Genomic DNA, 20,075 nt, shown 5'->3' with positions numbered 1-20,075 from the left:
ACATGTATGAGGCTGACTTTCATCACGGTCAGACAGTAAGGAAACTAAAAAAACTAAGTGCAATGACGGATTATGGACTATTATGAGGATGATCATGAGTCATTTCACTTTGACTGGCCAAGCTTATTTATCTGAGCGGGAGTACACAGGGAGGAGATGAAGTAAGTGGAAGAAGAAAAACGAAGAATGGAAGCAGAAAGGCAAGAGGACAATACAGTAACGGTTACCTCAGAGAAACTGCTGGTGTTCCTGCGGCAACTGCTCTGCTGACGAGTGAAGAAGAAACCTCTTTCTGAAGTCAGACCTGTTGCTGCCAGACTCGGAAAATCTACAAGTGTCCACGGATGAGAGTAATCCCAGCTGTGTAACTACTACAGTACACATGGATTTACAGCGTTTATCAACATTGTCGTCCTGGAGACTGTTACACCTCCACAGAATCAACTGGGTGAAAAGAGCGAGGCCTGCTGGATCAAACGCTCAGCTCCACATCGTAAGAAAAATGCGATTACAACACGTGACTGTGTGAGGAATTACAATATGTAAGTCTCTATCATCCGGCGGTAGTCCATGAAAACTGCACAGTGTTAATCTGGTCATTTAATCATTGCAATGTGGAAACTTGCAGACATGAACCGTTTTATTTCATCTACTAAGTTACTACTTTTCTAGCATGAACAGACACTGAGCTATCCACAGCCTCAGACGTAAACAAACCGACGTGCAAACTGCCCCGGATGCAGTTAGCCAAAACGCTGCTACAGGCAGCTAGTTCCTGTGTTTTCTTTCATTCAGACTCACAAACTTTTGAAGCGTTTCATGTAAAAATTACGTTTATTTCTAAAGCTGTAGGAGGCTGACGGAGGTTTGCCCTGATAACCGTTGATATACGCGAGGCTGCGTTCGCCCGAAACTCAATCTGAATCTCTGGAATTTCAATAATGGAGCTGCAGAGAACAAAGTTAGCAGGACACATTGAGTCACAACTGCCACATTTATGGGAAATACATCAGGTTCAAATAAACTGGAATTTTCCTTTAATATTTACTTTGGACCCTCTCCTTGACTCAGAAAAATTTGCAACACCCTCCTCCCTAATTTTTCAACTCAAACCTGGTATCAAGATTAAATTGTCAATGCAAAAATATTTTTTTACTTGACTCAAATTTCACATTAGCAGTGGAATTAGCAATTGTGAAAAATGTTAAGCCCAACAACTGTCATAGTAACTTTCACTGATTGAGCAGACTTTCCCTTTTCCCCAAAAAAATTTCAGACCACTCTCCCTTCAACAAAAAGAAAAAGTACATAACCCTCCCCCTTTTCTGACCCTCCCTCCCCACCTAATAATTTTCCTACATTCCCTTACCTTGCAGTGCCAGATCAAATCCTCTTTTTTCATTTGTAACAAGTTAAACCTGACCTCTAACTCTCCTCTGTTTTGTTCTTTTGTGTGCATGTTTGCGTGTTCCTCTGATCATCAGTGGCAGCGGTGGCGTCGGAGCTGCGCAGAAAGAGAAGGTGAAGGGCAAAGACGAGACGTACTGGAAGGAGATCAACGCCGCCATGGCCTTGACCAACTTGGCGCAGGGGAAGGACAGCGTCTCCGGGACCACCAGCTGCATCATCCAAAAGTCCTCCCATATAGCAGAGATCAAGACTGTTAAAGTGCCGCTGATGCAGAAATATTAGCCCTGACGTCATCCTCCCGTCTCTCTATGCAAACCAGCAAACATTCCTGTTTCAGCAAACTCGCCGGAGTCCAAATAAACTCCCCCTGAAATAAAAAGAGGACTGTTGTTTTAGGATGGGGGGTGTTTGAGGCGAGGAAGTGTGGAACAAAAAGAGAACTCATTCTTTTTGGTTGTTATTGGTGTCTAAAAAGTGCAAAAGAGGCCTCGATCATCCTTTTCTCTGCTGGGTTGATGTGCGACAGACAAGTGTTGATGATAGTTTCACTGCAGTATTTCCTAAAACAAGACACTTTTGTAATATTAACTTATTTTTGATGAGTCTGATTTTTTTATTTCCTCTTTTTTTATGCTACAAAATTTGTATTTTGCCAAAGTGCCTTCGTTCTTCAGACGAATAACTCACCGACTGTGGTCAATGCAAAGTACAGATACTGAGGTGCCTCTTTGGAATTTGTGAAGGATTATTTTACTAAGTTTAGAGTCACAGTCATGATTCAGGATGTGTTTTGTGAATGAAAAACTCCCCACAACAGCATGTGCCTTAAAGACTGAATGAGCTCACCATCCGAGGCACTGATGAACTCAAATAGCACACACACGCAGATACACGCTCTCTTTCAAAATGCCCAGCCGTAATTCCTTGAAGGCATTGTGCTTATTTTGACTGGACTCTTCATTTTGACTGTAAACGGAACAATGTTTTGTCTCAGTCAGACTCTCGATGCTGGCAGGCCAACAATAACTGTTGGATAAATTGCTCTAACGTGAGCAGAAGATCGATAAGCAGCCAGCGTTCTCCACCTTGTCCACATCTCGGACTTGGATTTCATTAACGAGTGAAGGATTCCTTTCTTATCGGGGCTTTTAGTTGTTGAAACGTGCACAAAGCTGGACTCAAATGAAGTCACGTTCACTCAGGCGGTGACACAGATGTACGTAGATCCACAGGCATGCTTTAAGGTTCAGTACAGTATCTGTTCCAGCAGGAGAATGACATGACCTAAAAGGGATGTTTTTGCTTTGCATTATCAGTGTTTTATGTGGACAGTGTTGCCTTTTCACATGTTTGTGCTCAGAACAAGATAGTCCGGAGTGAACAAAAAAAAAAAAAAAAAAAAAAAATCCACCACCAGCTCCCCCAGCCTTTTGATCCTCAGCCCTCTCAGCTGTTTAGCATTACATTCAAATTGCTGTTTACAAGAAGCCAGAGGATAGACTTAAAAGTTTGACTTTCTACCCCTAGCTTTTTTTTTTTTCGTGTGTCTTCAAAAATACATTTCAGTATTATCTCTTTGTCGGCCAAGCAAGTGTTCAAAGTATTTGTTATTGTCAGTCTGTATATGTGTGGCCAATTGTTTTTGATCAAACTTTTGTACTTGGTTTCACTTAACCGTACCGCATTAAGAGCTTCTTTTGTCATCCAGTGGAAAGAGTCTTTTTTTTTTTTTTTTTTTTTTTTTTATAGAAAGTACTTTTGTACGGTGCATATGTTATAAACGTTTGCGGCGACAGATGCCAAGTTCACAAACTGGGGAAATCAAGTTGGACTTATGGGAGAAACTGAAGTTGGCTCTCTGTGCTGACTTTTTAATTTTATGTATATCTTCAAGGTACTGTTTATGTGTGTCAAAATGTACACTCCTTCATAAATTGTGCAGTTTTAATTTTTTGACAACCCAGACTATGCTTATGGTCAAGGACTTGGGGAAGGAGTGAAGCTGCACAAAATGACTTTTTGACCTTTTTTGTGTGTCTTGAATGTGCAAACTGTTTAAAAAAAAAAAGCTGCACTTACAGTTCTTGGTTTTAAATCAGAAAACACAGCCTGTTTTTACGTGAAGTTGAAGAGAAGTAAAAGAAATGAAGGACAACCCTTTATTATTCCCGTTACCGTGCCTATGGAAGTATAATGAAATGAATCGCACTAGCCAATCCCCAGGCACTATTTGCTTATGCAGTGGGGGTTGTGGGCTCCCACATGTGTTTTTTATACACCTGATCCAGGCAGGGTAGCTGCGGGGTAGTGCTGGGCCCGCTCCTTGTGTTTCTAATCGCACCTCTGAACCTCTGGACCACTCGGGACCCTCACACCTCACACGATACCCGCTCGCTGGGAAGAGACAGAGCGAGTGAAGGAGGTTTCAGAGACAACAGAGCAGCCTTTGTTGTTGCTACCTGCAATCACTCCCCAACAACAAGACAAATACTAACAAAGGGGTTTCTACGGCCAAGACTTTGGTACTGTACATGCCTTTCTCCAGCACAAACCCTGCTTTCACAACCATGCCGACAAATGGAAAGCAACGGTATGTATTAAAGCCTATAAATTATTATTACGGACTTTGTAAAAGACAAAGAAAATTGTGACCATAGTTTGTTTTTTTATTGTTAAGTTATATAAATTGAGATTTTTTTTGTTTGTTGTTTTGATAGAGACTGGATTTCCAATCCAATGACCAAATGCATATCTCCTTGTATTGTCCAATTTGCTCTCATGTAAATTTTCTTTTATAAAACAGTTGTTACTTGGTCAAAGCAATGAATAAACCTCTGAATGAAATGAAAGGCATCTTGTGTTTTTTAATTTGTTAATGTTAATCATCATGGTTTGTTTTTGTATTTGTATTCCCTCATGTTTTTGTTAAAACTGCAATACAGCTGTTTTTTTGTTGTTTTTTTCTGTTTTGTTTTTTTTGGCAACACGGGGGGAGTGGAACAAGACATCACTTTAAAATAACTATCCAAAATGTGCCTTTTCACATATCCACAGAATCCATTTGGAGTCGTGTTTCTGAACACATGACAAATGAAAGTCCAGTTTTCAAACTCCTGTTAGCATTGTTTTGGCCTCCATCAACTCCTGAGGTAAATGTCTAGCTTTTTAGTAGTTTAATGTTTCATTTAACATACAGTGGGTTTGTCAGAGCTTTTTCACTTGAAACAGATGTCTGCTGCATCTGGAAATAAAGTTGATGAGGGTAGAGAGACTGAACCAAAACAATAAATTTGCAGGTCAAATCTATGCTTAAATCAAAATAATTAAAAGCTCAATCTTAAAGCAACTGACAACTGTCGGGTGTCTGGTGATCTGACTCTATGTGGGTTTGTCACTGCTAGCGACCCCTTTTATTTTACATATAGTTATTTGATCCAATGTTAATATAAAAAAGATTGATTAGTGCAGCTTTAAAGATGAATATAAGACATATCACTTAATCATTATTATCATCTTCTGCAAGTAGCCTCATAATATGTCTAGAGGTATATTTTTAGTTTGAAAGCCATCCACTGACATTATTGCACAGTCTTCCCAGAAGAAGGAACAAAGTCATACAAATTCTGGTCTTTATATGGTGACTTTAGGCAATTTTAGTTTTCCTTTGTTGATGTCACCAGGCTAAACTCTTAATTCTAACAATGGGCCACAGCTCCACACAAATCACAATACAGGAGATGTTTGTTTATGACACACAAGGCGGGGTGGTTTTAAAGAGCTAAACAAACTAATCATGACAAACCATTGGAAGAGCTGAATGTATACAGCAGCGAGCTGCGTCAACCACATACCACACATTAGTGGTTTGGGCCCCAGCGTTTGCTATCCCCTGTGTATTTTTGCTACCTTCAGAAGGATGTTGGGCGTTTCACTATATTTGTTTATTTGACCCGATCAAAATCTGTCTCGCAGGAGTTCAAGAGGGCAGAAGCGGCAAAAGATAAATGTCTTTAAATAAAGATTTCATAAAGTTTGGGTTTTCTATATCCGCTGTCGTGGTGTGGATACCTAAGGAAGTCTGGACATATAATTTGAACTCTTGTGGTATTGTGGATCCTGTATGATACTGTCAATAGACAACCGAGTCTTTGTGCAGCGTCTGAGTCTGAAGGCATCTCAGGGAGGCCAGGGGGAAGACTGAATTTATGTCTCACACTTCCTAGGTGTGCCCTTTTGCTCAGGGCTCAGTCTCCCTTCTCTTTCCTGTGTATTAATGGCTCTACCATGCTCCCGCTCGTCCTGAACCTGAGCTCTGCCACGGAGCCATAAGGCCAGGACCCCTTTCACGTCAGGAGAGACAGAATGAGAAATATACTGGAGGAGAAAAAAAGATAGCAGGAAAGATTTGAGAGACAGGAATAAAGATGTTGACAGCAGTTGTTGCCAAACTGGTAGCAGCAAATGCCACGAACTGTAAATGCTGACCAATGCTGGAAGGCCTTGTGTCCTGTGGTTCCGTTGTCAGTCAGACCCAATAAAAACAACCTGCACAGTGGCTAAACACCCAGCAAGATGCCCTGTTGCTTTTCCTGCTGCCTCTGGGCTTCAGCATGGCCCTGTGAGATGGCTCACCCTGACACTTCCTGAAATAATCCTATCAGGTTTTTTGACCTCTCATCCCTCGCTGCACTGAGTGGGCCAAACCCCACCTTCACTAAGCCACATTTTCCATTGAAAAACTAAGTGATATTCCATGCTGCCTACAGCTCCCTGCTTCATTTTTTTTCATTCATGCCTCCTCTCTCTGTGCTGCTGAAAGATTTGAAAGGAGTCGCGGAGCTGCACGGTTATCTCGGCGCAGGAGACGGACAAGTGGAGATTCTCGCTTGGCGCGGCATGTAACTTGACAGACTCCAGACTTCACCTTGGCTATTTAGTCCGCCAGAAACTCAACTTCACCATCAGCGGGTGAAACCACACGAAATGAAATCCAAGAACAGACGTTCTGAAAATCATTTCCCATTTGATGAGGAAATATGATTCCCGTGGCATGCTGAAGTAATTAGTTACCTTGCTGCGAAGGATGCTCCAAGGAGCCCCCGTTCATTAGAGCCAGGACTTTGTCTTTTGCTTATTCCTGCCCTTGGACACAAATATGAGAAAAATTGCTAGGCCTAATTGTTAGATTCCTGAAAGAATTGACTGATTAAAAACTTGGTCCGACCTTGCAATCATTTCGGGACAAGGGCTGTTTTGGATCAGCTGTAACTTCATGGGTGTTTGAGGAGGTGATGCACGCAGGCCATTGTTCAGATCATGGACATTGTATGAACCAGAGCTAATCACACGGGAGACAAAGGGTCAGAGAAGCATTAGTACTTTGCAGACAAATTACGCTACACAAATTAGCATATTTTCTCAAAGGGTATGTCTGTAGATGAGTGCAATTTGAGTTGGCATGATACTGGATGATACTAGGAAACATTAGCTAACACTGAAGAGGAATTACACTGCACAGAGCTTACACAGATTACTGACTAAATGAATTACGTTAATGAAGGAGGTATGCGCTGGGAACAATGTGTTATTTCAGTATTAGCTGTGATTTCTGGATTTCATGCAGACATTTATAATTCTTTGAATTAGTTGCTCATACATATGTTCAATATAATCCAAGCTGTTCTCACCCAAGTAAGAATTAGATCCTTAATCATTTCCTTGCTAGAATGAACATTTAATGACAGACAAGGAATTTTTGTTGTCTCATATTCTATTCTTTGATGTATCATTTCCTCGAACCAGTCATTTTAAAATCATCAGTGCCGTTTGGGTTTGTCTTCTCGGTTCCATTATTGTATTAAATCCACATTTTCCAGCTCTTCTTCTGGATCCAGCTCTGTTGCAAGTCTCCTCCTTGTTGAGCTAACCTTAAGGCAGTTGAAAAAAAAAAGAATTCCTGTCTTCATTTTTCATAATAAACATATTCAGAAACCTCCAGAAACAAGAGAGAGAGAGCTTTGCTTACATGGAACCGCAAGTAAACGCTGCATTTGGCCAAATGAGGACACTCCGGGTGTTATTCCAGGTGGACATCATCTCCATTTTGTTTTGTGAGAGGATCTGGGTTTGAAACAGAGGAAAAAACGTGACACATGCCAGTTTTAAACAAAAAGGGTCAATTGCACTTGTAAGAACAGACTGTGGAGGCATGCACATTGTTCTGACCTGAGAACATTGTGAAATGGATAAACGTAGCTGGTTTAGAAACACTCTGCTCAGTTGCCAGAGTAAACTGCTCTCACAGAAAGGGAGACACACTTTTCATGAAATGGAACAAGAATGGGTCTCTGGTGGGGAGGCAGGAACGCAGGAAATCTCTGCTTTGATACCTGGTGTCAAGTTTTTGCTTTCACATGATTTCATCAACCGCAGTTGGTCATACAGTACATGCGCTGCTGTCTGTTGTCGGCGAAACACCGCTTACACAAACTCCAACCACGCAAAACATTTCTTCCTTTTTGCTGTAAACTGACTTAATCCCAGTCACAGTCTCACCACAAAGCAGTGCAACACAACAGGTCTCATGTTCAAGACTGTTGTACAGAGATTTGTCCAGTCCATTTCCATTTGCCTCCAACATCCAAACAGGCCCACCATGCACAGCCGCATGCAGTGGATCTCCCTGATTGTTTATTGGAGGATAATGCCTGAGTATTTCCTCCCTGAATCCCACGTCTCAGTACATCCAAGAGTCATTCGTACACACACACACACACACACAAACACACACACACGCACATAGTAACAGTAACAGGGCTGGACAAGCAGACGGTTTAGCTGCCTGCACCTCAGCTGTTTCCAAACAGCCTAAATCCTGGTAATTGGCCGTTCTCTGAGCTCCTGAGACAGACAAACTAAACAGCTGCTTCAAACAATGAGACCCCATTCCAGAGGTGCTGTGGGTCTGAGCCAACGCACGGCTGCCAACACGGGATCAAGAGAAAGCACAAGAACCTGTGGAGAGCAGAATGACATGTAAGATGAAGGGTGAGAACTGGTACTTTCACTTGTATTGGTGCAAACAAAAGTTAAGATGACATATCTATTTTCATATACACATGAAATCCCCCCAATGAGCATCACGGCATTTCAGTGCTCAAAATTACCCTGAGAAAGTTTTGAACTCCTATTCTTTGATTTCAGACATAAGCTTATTCACAGTCAGTGTTTGGAACTGACAAAACACATTGCTGGCTTAGAAACATGCAGTCCTGCCAAACTACATGCATCTCATTTTAGGTCCAAAGGAGGACTGAGGATAGTCAGTGCCTCAGATGTGAAATGTCACCTCAGATCTGGGCTTATTTGGCTCCTTTCCTCCCAAATTTTGTATTAATTATTCAAAGTTTCATTGCCAACATTTGCAAATTGTTAGTAAACAATGTTTTCTTTTACTCTGTCCCGCCATGGGTAGCACAGTTTTGAATTAACCATATCCTGACATATTGCTGTTGGTCAAAGGTATGAGGTCTAGTGCAGTTTTTACCAACTTGGGGTCAGGAACCTGCAATGGGTCAAATCTGAGGGGTTCACAAGATGATTAACGGGTTAGGAATGAACATAAATTTCTGTAACACAAAATATTTTGAGCATACAAGTATTTTTCTGAGCTTAGGACCAGTAGTTTGACAAAATAACAAATCTCAATTCAAGGACCAATTAGTACCTTTTTGCGATTGTTTTGACCATCATGGTCTTCATTAGTGAATGGAATTTGCTCAGTTGTCATCTTATGATCTAAGTATGGAACTTTGGTTACAACTCATGACCAAGCAGATGAAATACTTGAAACAAAAACAAAGCAAATGGTAGCAAGTGCCAGAAAATGCTGAGTAAGTAGACTTTGAGTTAAAATTATTTTGTCAAAACTATGTTTATTCGGGGCATCTTGGTGGCAAAGTAGTTGTGCAATGTGTCATGCCACTGTCACATCATCAATAAAGGCTGAAAATGAAAAACATTTTTTCTGATTTTCTCTTTTCATGTGCAATAGTGGATTCTTTCACCGCTTATTAAAATCATTCAAATGAAAAATGGTTAGAAGGAAAATTCACTCTTTTGATTGAACTGCTCACAATTCATGCCCTCACTAAGGCTGTTAGCGGTGATGAGGGGTCACAAGCAGACATTGCTTCATTTTAATGGGCCACAAGCCAAATAAATTGGGAACCACAGGATAGTGGAGCACTTAGTATGGCACATGGCACCTTAGGAAGGCATCTTAGGATGTACTGTTCTACAAGACTTGGTGTACAGACCGAAGTCATGGTCTCTATCCATTGGCGGAAACCTCTTATTGCAGTCTTATTTCTGCTGCTGTGAATGAACCTTGGGTGTTGTCAGTCGCTGAGGCAGCATAATTCAAAAATAACACTCACGGCAGCACCATATGCCATGATTGCATGATTGCTGTTTTCACATTCTGTGGTGTCACCAACAGAGCCACTTTGCCCTCCAGAGTTCATCCTCCAAAGCCGATAGGACAGCCCATTCCATGTGGGGTTTGCCCTCAACTACTGAAACGTTGGTTTTAGCCTGATGGATCGTGCTTTTAAGGAAAGTGGAATCTTGCAAGGTTTGCAATTTGCACAGACAGTGCCTCATAGAGGTGGCTGTATCGTCCTTCCACATTGGCAAACCCACTTAAGAAGAAATGCTTGTATTTTCACCTCAAAAGGGAGTAGCATGTTATCCTTCCCATGAGGCAATTACAAGTGGTGTACAAACAGTCAATAATTGCTTTATAACATTACCGCAGCATCACGCATGGAAGGTTCACTCTTGACCTTGGGATTAGTGTGGATGACAAAATATTCTCAGATCTTCCAACCACATCTCATGGTCTTCATCATTACTTACATACTTGTACACACATAGAGGTGCATTCTCAATCGTTTACTCAGACATGTATAAAACATTCAGTCCCCTGAAGCACATATAGGTGGTGTAAACCATTAATAAATACTTTACAACATGCTATTAAATGTAATGGTAAGGTACAAATATGATGGGGATAGTTTATCTCTTTCTTTTAGATCATCCAATTCAAAAGCCATTGAACAATTTCTTGCTTATTCCTTGCTGTTCTTAATAACCTGCATTTTGTGGCCACTTTGGGGCAGTGCAGCTACCTGTAAATACAACACTGTCATATTACCATTATATGAGTTAATATGGCGAACGTGTTAGCAAATCATTTACACATCCAGCAGACATGGAGAAACATGAACATTCATTTCATATTTCTGGACAAGTCACAAATTTTAAGTACAATATTCACTTCTCTTTTAGCTCTGTTTTTTATCTCCAAAAACTCCTGGGAAGATAATCTGGCTCTTTAGCTGCTAAATTCTCCATTACTGTATCATCTGTGTTGGTCTGTGAAGTGAAGTGGGTTTATTGGAGCATTGTTGCCGAAAACAGCTGCCTCTTGTATCTGAAAACGTGGCTGATGAGAGCCATGAGACTGATCAAAAACATTACAGTTGTGGGCTGTAAAATAAAAACAATGAGCTGAAAGAAGCTAAAATGCTTGGTTGAGTTGAGGGAAGTCTGGCAATAATTCTCTGTGGGCTCATCACTATGAATCTTATATTACATACATACATAATGTAGTCATTTTTTACAGTGGTAATATGAAAAGTATAGATTGGTGCAGCTGTAACTGATGTTTTTGCTCTTTTGGATTATTTTATTCTATTTTGTTGTTTTTATAAGTGTTACTATCCTTTCTGTTTGTTTTATACATATCTTAACTTTGAACAATTTGCAACCTTTGTTAAAAACTGCTTTCAATAAATTTTTATGTACTTAATTATTGACTGATTATAAACATAACCATCTACAGTATAAATGCATGTTAGGAGTTAAAGTGGGCAATTTCATTTATGGATTTCACCTCTGATTGATCAACTTTCACGCAGTATTTCGGACCCCATGTCCACATTAGAACACAGTTTGAAGTCCTTTGAGGGCAGAAAGAGTTTTTCCAGCAGCAGCAGCAGCAGCAGCAGCAGCTAGCGGGCAGACTGCAGAGTAAAACAGAAGCCACAACTACTCATAACATAATGACAGCCGGGGGATCACAAATAAGACATACAGGAGAGTGGGGCCTGGTGTCTCTGTGTAATATTTCATCACAGAAAAGCTAAATAAATTCCTCAGTACAGTCAAGTGAAACCACGTAAATGCAGCAGATGTAAGAAATGGCAGCTGCTGGAGGAATGTGGTTTGGCAGCGCACAAGGCCTGGAGGGAGTCTGGAATGGTCCTCTCACGTTAACACTTTGTGTTTGGGAACACAAAGATACATTGTTGACGGACTGAGCGTGATTCAATCGCAACTCTGCCTGTGCCGTGTGTGTGTGTGTGTGTGTGTGTGTGTGTGTGTGTGTGTGTGTGTGTGTGTGTGCATACATGTGTGAAAGGGACAGAGTGGTGGATCCGATCTCCTTGATCGTCATATGGAAATATCCCACGCAAAGTGGGCCTCCATGTGTCCAGGCCCAGTGAAACTCCCAGGACATATTTTAAAAGGATGGCATTACAGAACTGTCATATTGGTATTTAAAAGGTATTAAATACAGATGCACACACACATTTTACCGTTTTATAAGAGCATATTGTGATATTTAAACATGCAGGGAAAGAGACATAGAGAGAGAGTGAGAGGCTGTAGATCTGGCAAGCAAATATATACACATGTTAGGTGTAAAATTGTGGAGTGGAGCTGTCTGGATTCACAATCGCGCCACGGGTGATTCACAGTTTGATGAAGTCAGGTTATGATTTTATTCACAGAAAACATTTTGTCCTATTGGACTGAAAGTCATCAGACATCTAATTCTGGCCAAAAAGTGTAGGTATATATACTGTTAGGAAGGCTGGTTTGACTACCTGCTGCATCAATCTGTCTTCACATACAGCCCATTAGTGTTGGGAGGAGTGATTATTTGCTTTATAAGCTTCTACTCAAATACAAAGAATAAAATTAGACTTTGTTTCAGTTATATTTATGCTGCTTCCATAGCAACAATTTATCTATAGTCACTGACTGCAATTAGAAATTGTTAAAAAATGGCCTGTTGGTACCAAATTTCATGTATTTTACAAAACCTTTTGGAGTGAACTATTAGTCACATTTTTTTAAGCCATCTGTAATCAGAGTAGTGTTGTGTTTTCACGGTGTGCAAACCACAATGGAAAGCAATTGTTATTGATTATCAGCTAGGCCAGATGTTAGTGCTTAATCCTGATGGTGTTAACTGTTAAACCATGCTTGTAACATTTCTGATATGCTGTTGAATATACAAGGGAGAGTTACAGACAGTGCAAAACAAAACGTGTGCAATTTGTGCAGGATGTTTTTTTTCTGTCTACGTCAAAGCCCATTAACATTATAAATCAATGCTCTCTAACAACATGTATTTAGGTGATATGAAATAACAAATAAGTATATAACAAACTGAAAGTCAGACAGATTTTATATATAATATGTATGATCAGCTCATCAAATATGAAGCATTGTATAGATTAAACTACACAACAGTGATAAAATTATCTCCACTTGGACCAGCTACAGTGTAAAATGCAGCTCATAATCATAAATAACAATACTACATTAATATAATACATAGTAACATAACAACATAATAATATAACATTCTGTAAGCCATTCTCCATTTCGAGAACTTTTACTTTTGATTTTAGAGTACATTTTACCAATAATACTTTTACTTATTATCAGTAATATATTGATTTGAGGACTTTTAATGGAGTATTTTTATACTGTGGTTTTACTCAAATAAAGGATCTGAATATTCTTCCACTGCTGGAAGTATAAATTACATACAATATAAATGACTTCGCCAGACTGTTTTAATTGCTGATATTTTCCTATTTTTGTGGCACTGGTGATATTTTTTACACCAAATGTTGTTGAGTTTCAAAAAACTCATTGCGCTTCGAAGCTCCACCACACCCTCAATTAAAACCGTCTGTTTGGCCCTTATTAACGCAACAATATCATAACTCATGACAAACTACACTGACTGGCTGTTAGTAATGCTGGACCCACCTACCATCCCTCTGTTGACATACCCTAAATTACCCTAAATGTTAGAGACTGAATATTATTTATTGTCAGGTGTGACAGCAAGATGTAGTTCAGTTGTTCAAATTATGCAATTTCATCATGTCAAAAAAGTTGGTGCGGCAATGAGGAATACCAGCTTTATACTGCAAAATCCATCTGGAGTCCAGACCATTTTAGACCATTCTAAAAATCTAAAATAAATCAACATGAAATGACTGTGAACCTAAGCTGCAAAAGATCATAATTGTACAGTGAAAATAAGACCTCTAAAAGCTAGATTTCTAATACTTGTGGGTTTGATTATAACAAGTTAAGCACTGTTTTAGGTTGCATAAACCTTTGGTATACTGTGGAAGAGGAACCAGACAGAAGGAACTGGTGTCATTTTACAGGAATTTAGAGATTTCTGGACTTAAGTTGCTTTTCATTGATTATTGTTGGGGAAATTTAATTTAAAAAATGATGTTCCTTCTTAATCCTGGACCTACTTGATACACATATGGACATCAGTGTTGACCAAAGCAATTCCAAAAATAAGTTACATTTTTATAGTGGACCCTGCATGGTTTCCTCTTTTGGATACGCAGCACGCTCATCTTCAGCCGTGGTTCATCTGCCTTGGAGGAGACTTCAGTGATGTGTACAGTAGCGCTTTACAGCCTGCTGCGTGACTTTAGCACCATTTGGCAAGGACCGCATGAGACCTCCTGAGGCCTTTGAAAAATATAGTCCTTTCACTGCCTACAGAGCACACATTGTGCAACAGTCTGAATTCTTCCTCTAAGTTCAATCATTACGCCTTATACCATTTTTGGGTGCAGATGGCTGTGGGACCACCTCATGAGGACATATATGGTCACATACAGTATGCTTTTCATTCAGAGTCGCCTGGCTGTGACCATTGTGGGCTGCGTTTCAGAGCTGGTGGAAGGATGGAGAGGAGGCTATTCTGTGAATCAGCATTACCAATAAGTGGCATGCAGAGATGGCAAGTTAGTAAGTTGTATTCACACTACAGCAGAAAGTGCATGTGAGACAGACCTAACTGCTCAATATGACTGCATGGAGTTGCATTTTGTTCCAGTGGTACCAGATCACATCCTGAAGCATCCAACAAACAAATAGTACATGTAGCTTAGAATTTGTCACTGTTGCCATAACAGAAAGTAAATATTACACCATTCACCTGAGACAACTGTCATAACTTTTGCACCCGCAGCAGCTTGGCTGAGTCAGAGTTAGTATGGAGACCAGTGAGATATAGCAATTGAAAGAAAGCCTAATGGCCCATTTGGTTTGTATTTGGGGAGACAAATCAGTTCAGTCAAAACATATGTACTGAAACAAAAATGTGTCTGAAACAAGTGGGAGAAGTACAGGAACAATAATAAATGGTTTGTCTTCTGTCATTACCAGTGTGTGAGAGCCTGTCTTTTTGACTCAGTTCAAACTGGTATCAGATATTTCATCCAACAATAGAAATATCTGATTTAAAAGAATAGTTTGACATCTTGGGCTGAGAGTTAGATGAAAAGCTCTATACGACTTTAATATATCTGTATGGTAAATGTAAGGCTACAGCCAGCAGCCAGTTATCTTATTTTAGCTTAGCATAAAGACTAGAAACAGAGGAAAACAGCTAGCTTGGCTCTGTTTTCCCACTGTTCCACCCACCAGCACCTCTAACTCACTAATTAACACATTAAATCTTGTATGTTTATTCCGTAAACCTCACAACACCTACATTTTCTTGATGCTTTAGTTTTTATACAGATTAAACTAACATGGTGTATCATGTTTATTAGTGAGCGTCAGATCACTGGTAGACTGATTTTGCTACCGTCAAACAAAGCCAGGTTAGCTGTTTTTTCCTGCTCCCAGTGTTTATGCTAAGTTAAGCTAACCGGCTACTGGCTGTAGCTTCAGACAGAAAGAGTTATCAATCTTCTCATCTATCTCTCGGCAAGAAAGTGAAGTAAAGAAGTGTATTTTCCAAAATGTGCAACTATTTCTTTAAGAATTGGAGAACACAGCAGGAACTCAAGTGGTGTTAATGTAAGACCAGAGAGGAAGAGACAAAGAAACATGAATTTTAAGCAGAGGAACCTCCTCAGAGTTTTTCGCCTTGAAATCTGGTCCATTCTGAAGACAGGAGTTAGTCCTTGATATCCACACAGTGGCGGTGGTAATGGATGGCAGCTCATGACCTCAGAAATATATATAGGCCTATGTGCTATCATCAAATTCAAGAATCAGCATTGCCTGCTGCTTGATTCGATGAATGTAAATATTTAAGCACAGTACTGCTGCTTGCTGGGAAGCCGAGCCCAGGCATCCAGCACTGTAAGTGAATTTGGGAGCTGCTCTGGGCCCTGTGAGCAAGAAGCCAAGGTTGGAACTGTGGGGAAGCAGAACCTACACCCACACAACACTGTTATTTTATCTGTTCACAGCCCCAGGAGGCCACAAGGCAGCAGTGGGGTGGGGGGAGTCGGTCTTTTATTACAAGCCCACTCTGGGCACAGTGTTTGTGAAAGCTGATGTAAAGTAAGACATGGGAGAGGGAGTCTGGAGTCACCACCGCTCTGCGTTAAGACAAGGTGGAGCTCAGCAGGGTAATAACATGAGCCATATTGCAACTGAAGGTGGTGAGGTGTAGACAAAATAGCCGCCCCAGTACTGTAGTAACCATTACACCCCACTGCTCCCACTCTCACACACACAGACACAGTCACAAAGACATTGCATGCAGGGAGGCATAAAGGAATGCCCACATGGATTCACATCTGGTTAGCAAGTATGAAGGTGTCAGTTTCCTCTGACATCTGAAACAAACAATCAAAAACAGTTCTCCGCTAAATTCCAAGAACAGCACTGCTCAACAAACCAAAACACAACTACATATTTGGTCAAAACTGAGTTAGATTTATATGGTACAATTTGAAAACCGCAGTTACACCAGCAAGGCTCTGGCTTTATCTCACTAGATGGCTAAAACAAGAGAGCAAAGGTATATCTTGTTGGCTCGTTGCTACAATGTAACAGATGTAAATGTAAATGTATATGTAAATTCAAAAACCTATTTTGATGATCTAACATGTATGTAATTTTGGTTGATATGCCTTATAAAAGAGGCAGTTGCTAAAGGGTAACTAGTTTAACAGAGTAGCAGTGACCAATATCTTAGCCTGAGTGTGGTGGAACTTGTTTGATTTGGTGTAACTTGATTTGGTGTAACTATTTTAAATTACATAGTAGAATGTTTAAAATATATATTCATTTGCTTTTTATACTTAATTAATTAGTTCAAATCGATAAGAGAGCTTAAAGAAAACAGTTATATTTGTAATACTGCAAACTGTATGTGTAGGACAGAGCAGTGAACTGCAGATTTATATTAAAGCCTACATAACATCATGAGACAACTGGATATTTAGACTGTTCATTTTATGTTCTCTGAATCCAGATATGTAGTTTCTTTTGATTTAGCCAGTTTTCATCACTTCAGCACATGAAAACAAAGGTGAACTGCTGTACTTTGGACAATTCTCACAAGGACTGCCCTGACAAACACCCTGCTACCCAATTTCATGATCTGTAAGTAGCTTTGAGTAACCAGAGATCAAACAATGTCCTCTCTCAGCCCATTAGACAGACAGAAGTACCTGTGCATGAACCCCACTAAATGACTCTTGCGAGCTATGTGGTTACAAAACACTTGTCGCGCCTCTGTTATTCCACATAATCTGATTGAAAGGAAATCCTGCGACAAAGTGGATAGTGGAAACACACAGTCTGAATTAAATGAAACCCACGTACATGTGAGGTATCTCATGTTTGTGTGACCTGGCTATGATTTCCTTAGAGAGAGTTTTATTTGACTTTAACTTGCTGGTGGGAGGGTGGGAGAGGTAGAGGTTGGCTTTGCTTTTTCAAATTCAATTGTCCACTATGCAGTCAAAGAGCCTGAGCTTCCTGTGGTTTGCAGTAATAAACCTAAACTCGGGTTACATCGAAGGCACAAAGAACTGCAAATGGTCAGAAAAAAAACAAAAAACACAGTGATGTGGACCTGTAATAAGGTAAGGCCCCAAACACCAAACCTTGCAAGAACTAGAAAAAGTGCGAAAAGGTTTCAACCTCTGAACTTTATCCCTCTGCTCTGCTTGGCTGAGGTCTGGCCTGGTGGAAAAACAGCTTCCATGAAGCAACAGTGGATCTTCCAGGGCCTTCCAGACCTCCTTTTTTCTTCAAAGTAAGTGAAATTGGGGTCTCTTGGTCTTGGTGGTTTACAACAAATTCTCTGCTCCAACCCCAGAATGGAGATCAGCTTGGTAAAGAAAAATAAGCAGTGCAATTACAACACAGGGGCCAGATTATTTATACAAAATAATGGATTTGTTTCTATACATGCCAATCATTTCACCCAAAAGGGAGTTTATTAATGTGGATTTTTTTGGGGGAGTAGAGTGCTCTAGTAGAGCATGTGTCCAGTCCATGACAATGTTTGAGGCATGTGGAAAGCTTACACCCAGTCCATGTTGATACAAAGTGATTAGTTTATTATAGAAGCCAAGGCCTGAGTACATGGGTATTTGCTTCTATGTTGTAGCGGTAGCATGAGTGAGATCCGGATGGTCGTCCTGACACACTGAATGACGACACGGCCGCGGAATCTGAGATGGAGAGGCGGCGTGTGGCCAGGGATATGCCACACGGGACGGGAGCACCGTGAACAAGGGGAAATATGGGTGGTGGGATGATGAATGAAGTTACTCATCCTTACATTTTGTTTCTACAAGGCGGCAGTGCCCCCCGTTGCTGGCCTGTCCTCAGACCATGTGCTTATTGCTACAGTAACTTGAGGCCGGGATGAAAGCATCCCCCACTGCGAGAGGAGTTTTCTCTTCGAGGGTGAGGAGTCCCCATCTCCTGCTTTCTTTAGGGCCTGTACACAGGGCACTGTGTTTTTGAAAATAACAAGAGTGGGTTACAATACAATCATTTAGGTTTAAATTAGATTGACAGAGTGTCAAATATGAGGAAACTCAATTACAGCCCTATTACTAGCTGAATTGACTTACATGTATCCGAGGCCAGAGGTTCACACCAAACAATGATAGAAGTTTCCTGCTTACCCGAGGCCTGTTCTTATTAAGTTATGGGGGGCCTGGTGTGATTGATGGGCAGACATACAGGCCTGCTGCCTCTAAGGATGTGGGTAAGCCTTTGTGTTGACAGAATCCATATTAGTTCTTGATAGGACTGCTTCCCAAATATGTTTTTACTCTGTATATTAAACACTATGACCATTCAGGTAGTCTTCTTAGCTGAAATACTACTCAATATAAAAAATACTTATACTAGGCCCACACAAGGAGGTTCAAGGATCACCCGAGTAAGTCACGAATAGGGGGGGCATATTATCCGTAACCCAAAGGACTTCGAGGCCTACAGCAGGTCACACAGCTCAAAACAGATCAGCTCTGAAATGGGACGCTCCCGTTGCCTGATGAAATGTCAAAGGGTCTAAATGTAAACGGGTGCAACAATGTAAACACAAGGTTCCACATAATCAAAGTGTTTCCACCTGCAGTGACAGAGCCATCAGTTCTGAGCATGCCGGTCATTACCTCACAGTCTTCTGGTGCTCGGAGGGTAACCTAAGAGAGGCCAGAGCTAGGCTTTGGCTGACTTCAGAGGAAGGAAAGAGTGGGAGCAAAGGGGCATTTTCCTCTACCTCACCTCAGAATATAAACAGTGAAACAGTCTGCAGACCTACAGGTGGCTACAGAAGTCTTTTTGCCCAGAACAAGGACGGTTGTCTGGAGGGAAAAGGGTTTGATTTTGTTTGTTAAGGTTAAACTCTAAGACCTGAGGGCCCTGAACTTTTGTCAAAGAACTCTGTAAAAGTGAACGTAGAGAAGGTCTACTGTCACCCACTCCTATCACTTTCTCATTATCACAGAGTATGAAAATGTCCTTATGGTGAACATATATTAGGTCCTCACTGCAATATACAATTCAGGTGGTTGAAGCAGAGGATGATCTTTCCAATTATTCTGTCATTCTCTTATTTTCTCGTACAGTATAAGTCAGCATGGCAAAACAATTACCTGATAGCAAAGCAGCAATGAGCATGACAAAGTGAGTGACGTCTGGGAACCCAACACCTTATGAAACGATGCCCAACGCCTCGTAACATTTTTACACATGACAGCATGACTGCTCTCCTGAGGGGCTCGTCTGAGCACTAATCCATACGGACCGCCGCTGTGGCAGGCAGAGGAGGAACAGGGAGACAAGACTGTGTTAATGAGAGCCAGATTTGCTCTGTTAGCTTAGTGGCTGGCTGTATGTTCAGACACAGACAGCAGGACAGAAAGCAGTCCATCAAGCTGTCCCTGCAGAGCTGCTCTCAGGCTTCTGAGGCAACAAGGTGGGGCAGGACAAGAGGATTCTGGGAGTCTAGCATATTACTAAACCTGGGTGTGCCATTAGTACTCCTTCCC

General features: G+C 40.8%; 1 protein-coding gene across 1 annotated transcript in view; it reads left to right on the top strand.

The window, feature by feature from the left end:
- The window catches only part of mkxa (mohawk homeobox a), a 30,309-nt gene extending 26,061 nt beyond the window's left edge, over positions 1-4,248 (top strand). Inside the window, exon 7 of the mRNA XM_042398666.1 lies at positions 1,485-4,248. Within this exon, the coding sequence (XP_042254600.1) occupies positions 1,485-1,692 (208 nt within the window). The 3' untranslated portion in view covers positions 1,693-4,248. The remainder of the gene's footprint in view (positions 1-1,484) is intronic.
- The last annotated feature ends 15,827 nt before the right edge of the window (positions 4,249-20,075 follow it).

This window comes from Thunnus maccoyii, chromosome 21, assembly GCF_910596095.1.
Source record: "Thunnus maccoyii chromosome 21, fThuMac1.1, whole genome shotgun sequence".
Taxonomy (NCBI): domain Eukaryota; kingdom Metazoa; phylum Chordata; class Actinopteri; order Scombriformes; family Scombridae; genus Thunnus; species Thunnus maccoyii.
Note: the sequence above shows the minus strand (reverse complement) of the source record. Positions and strands in the feature narration are given on the sequence as shown.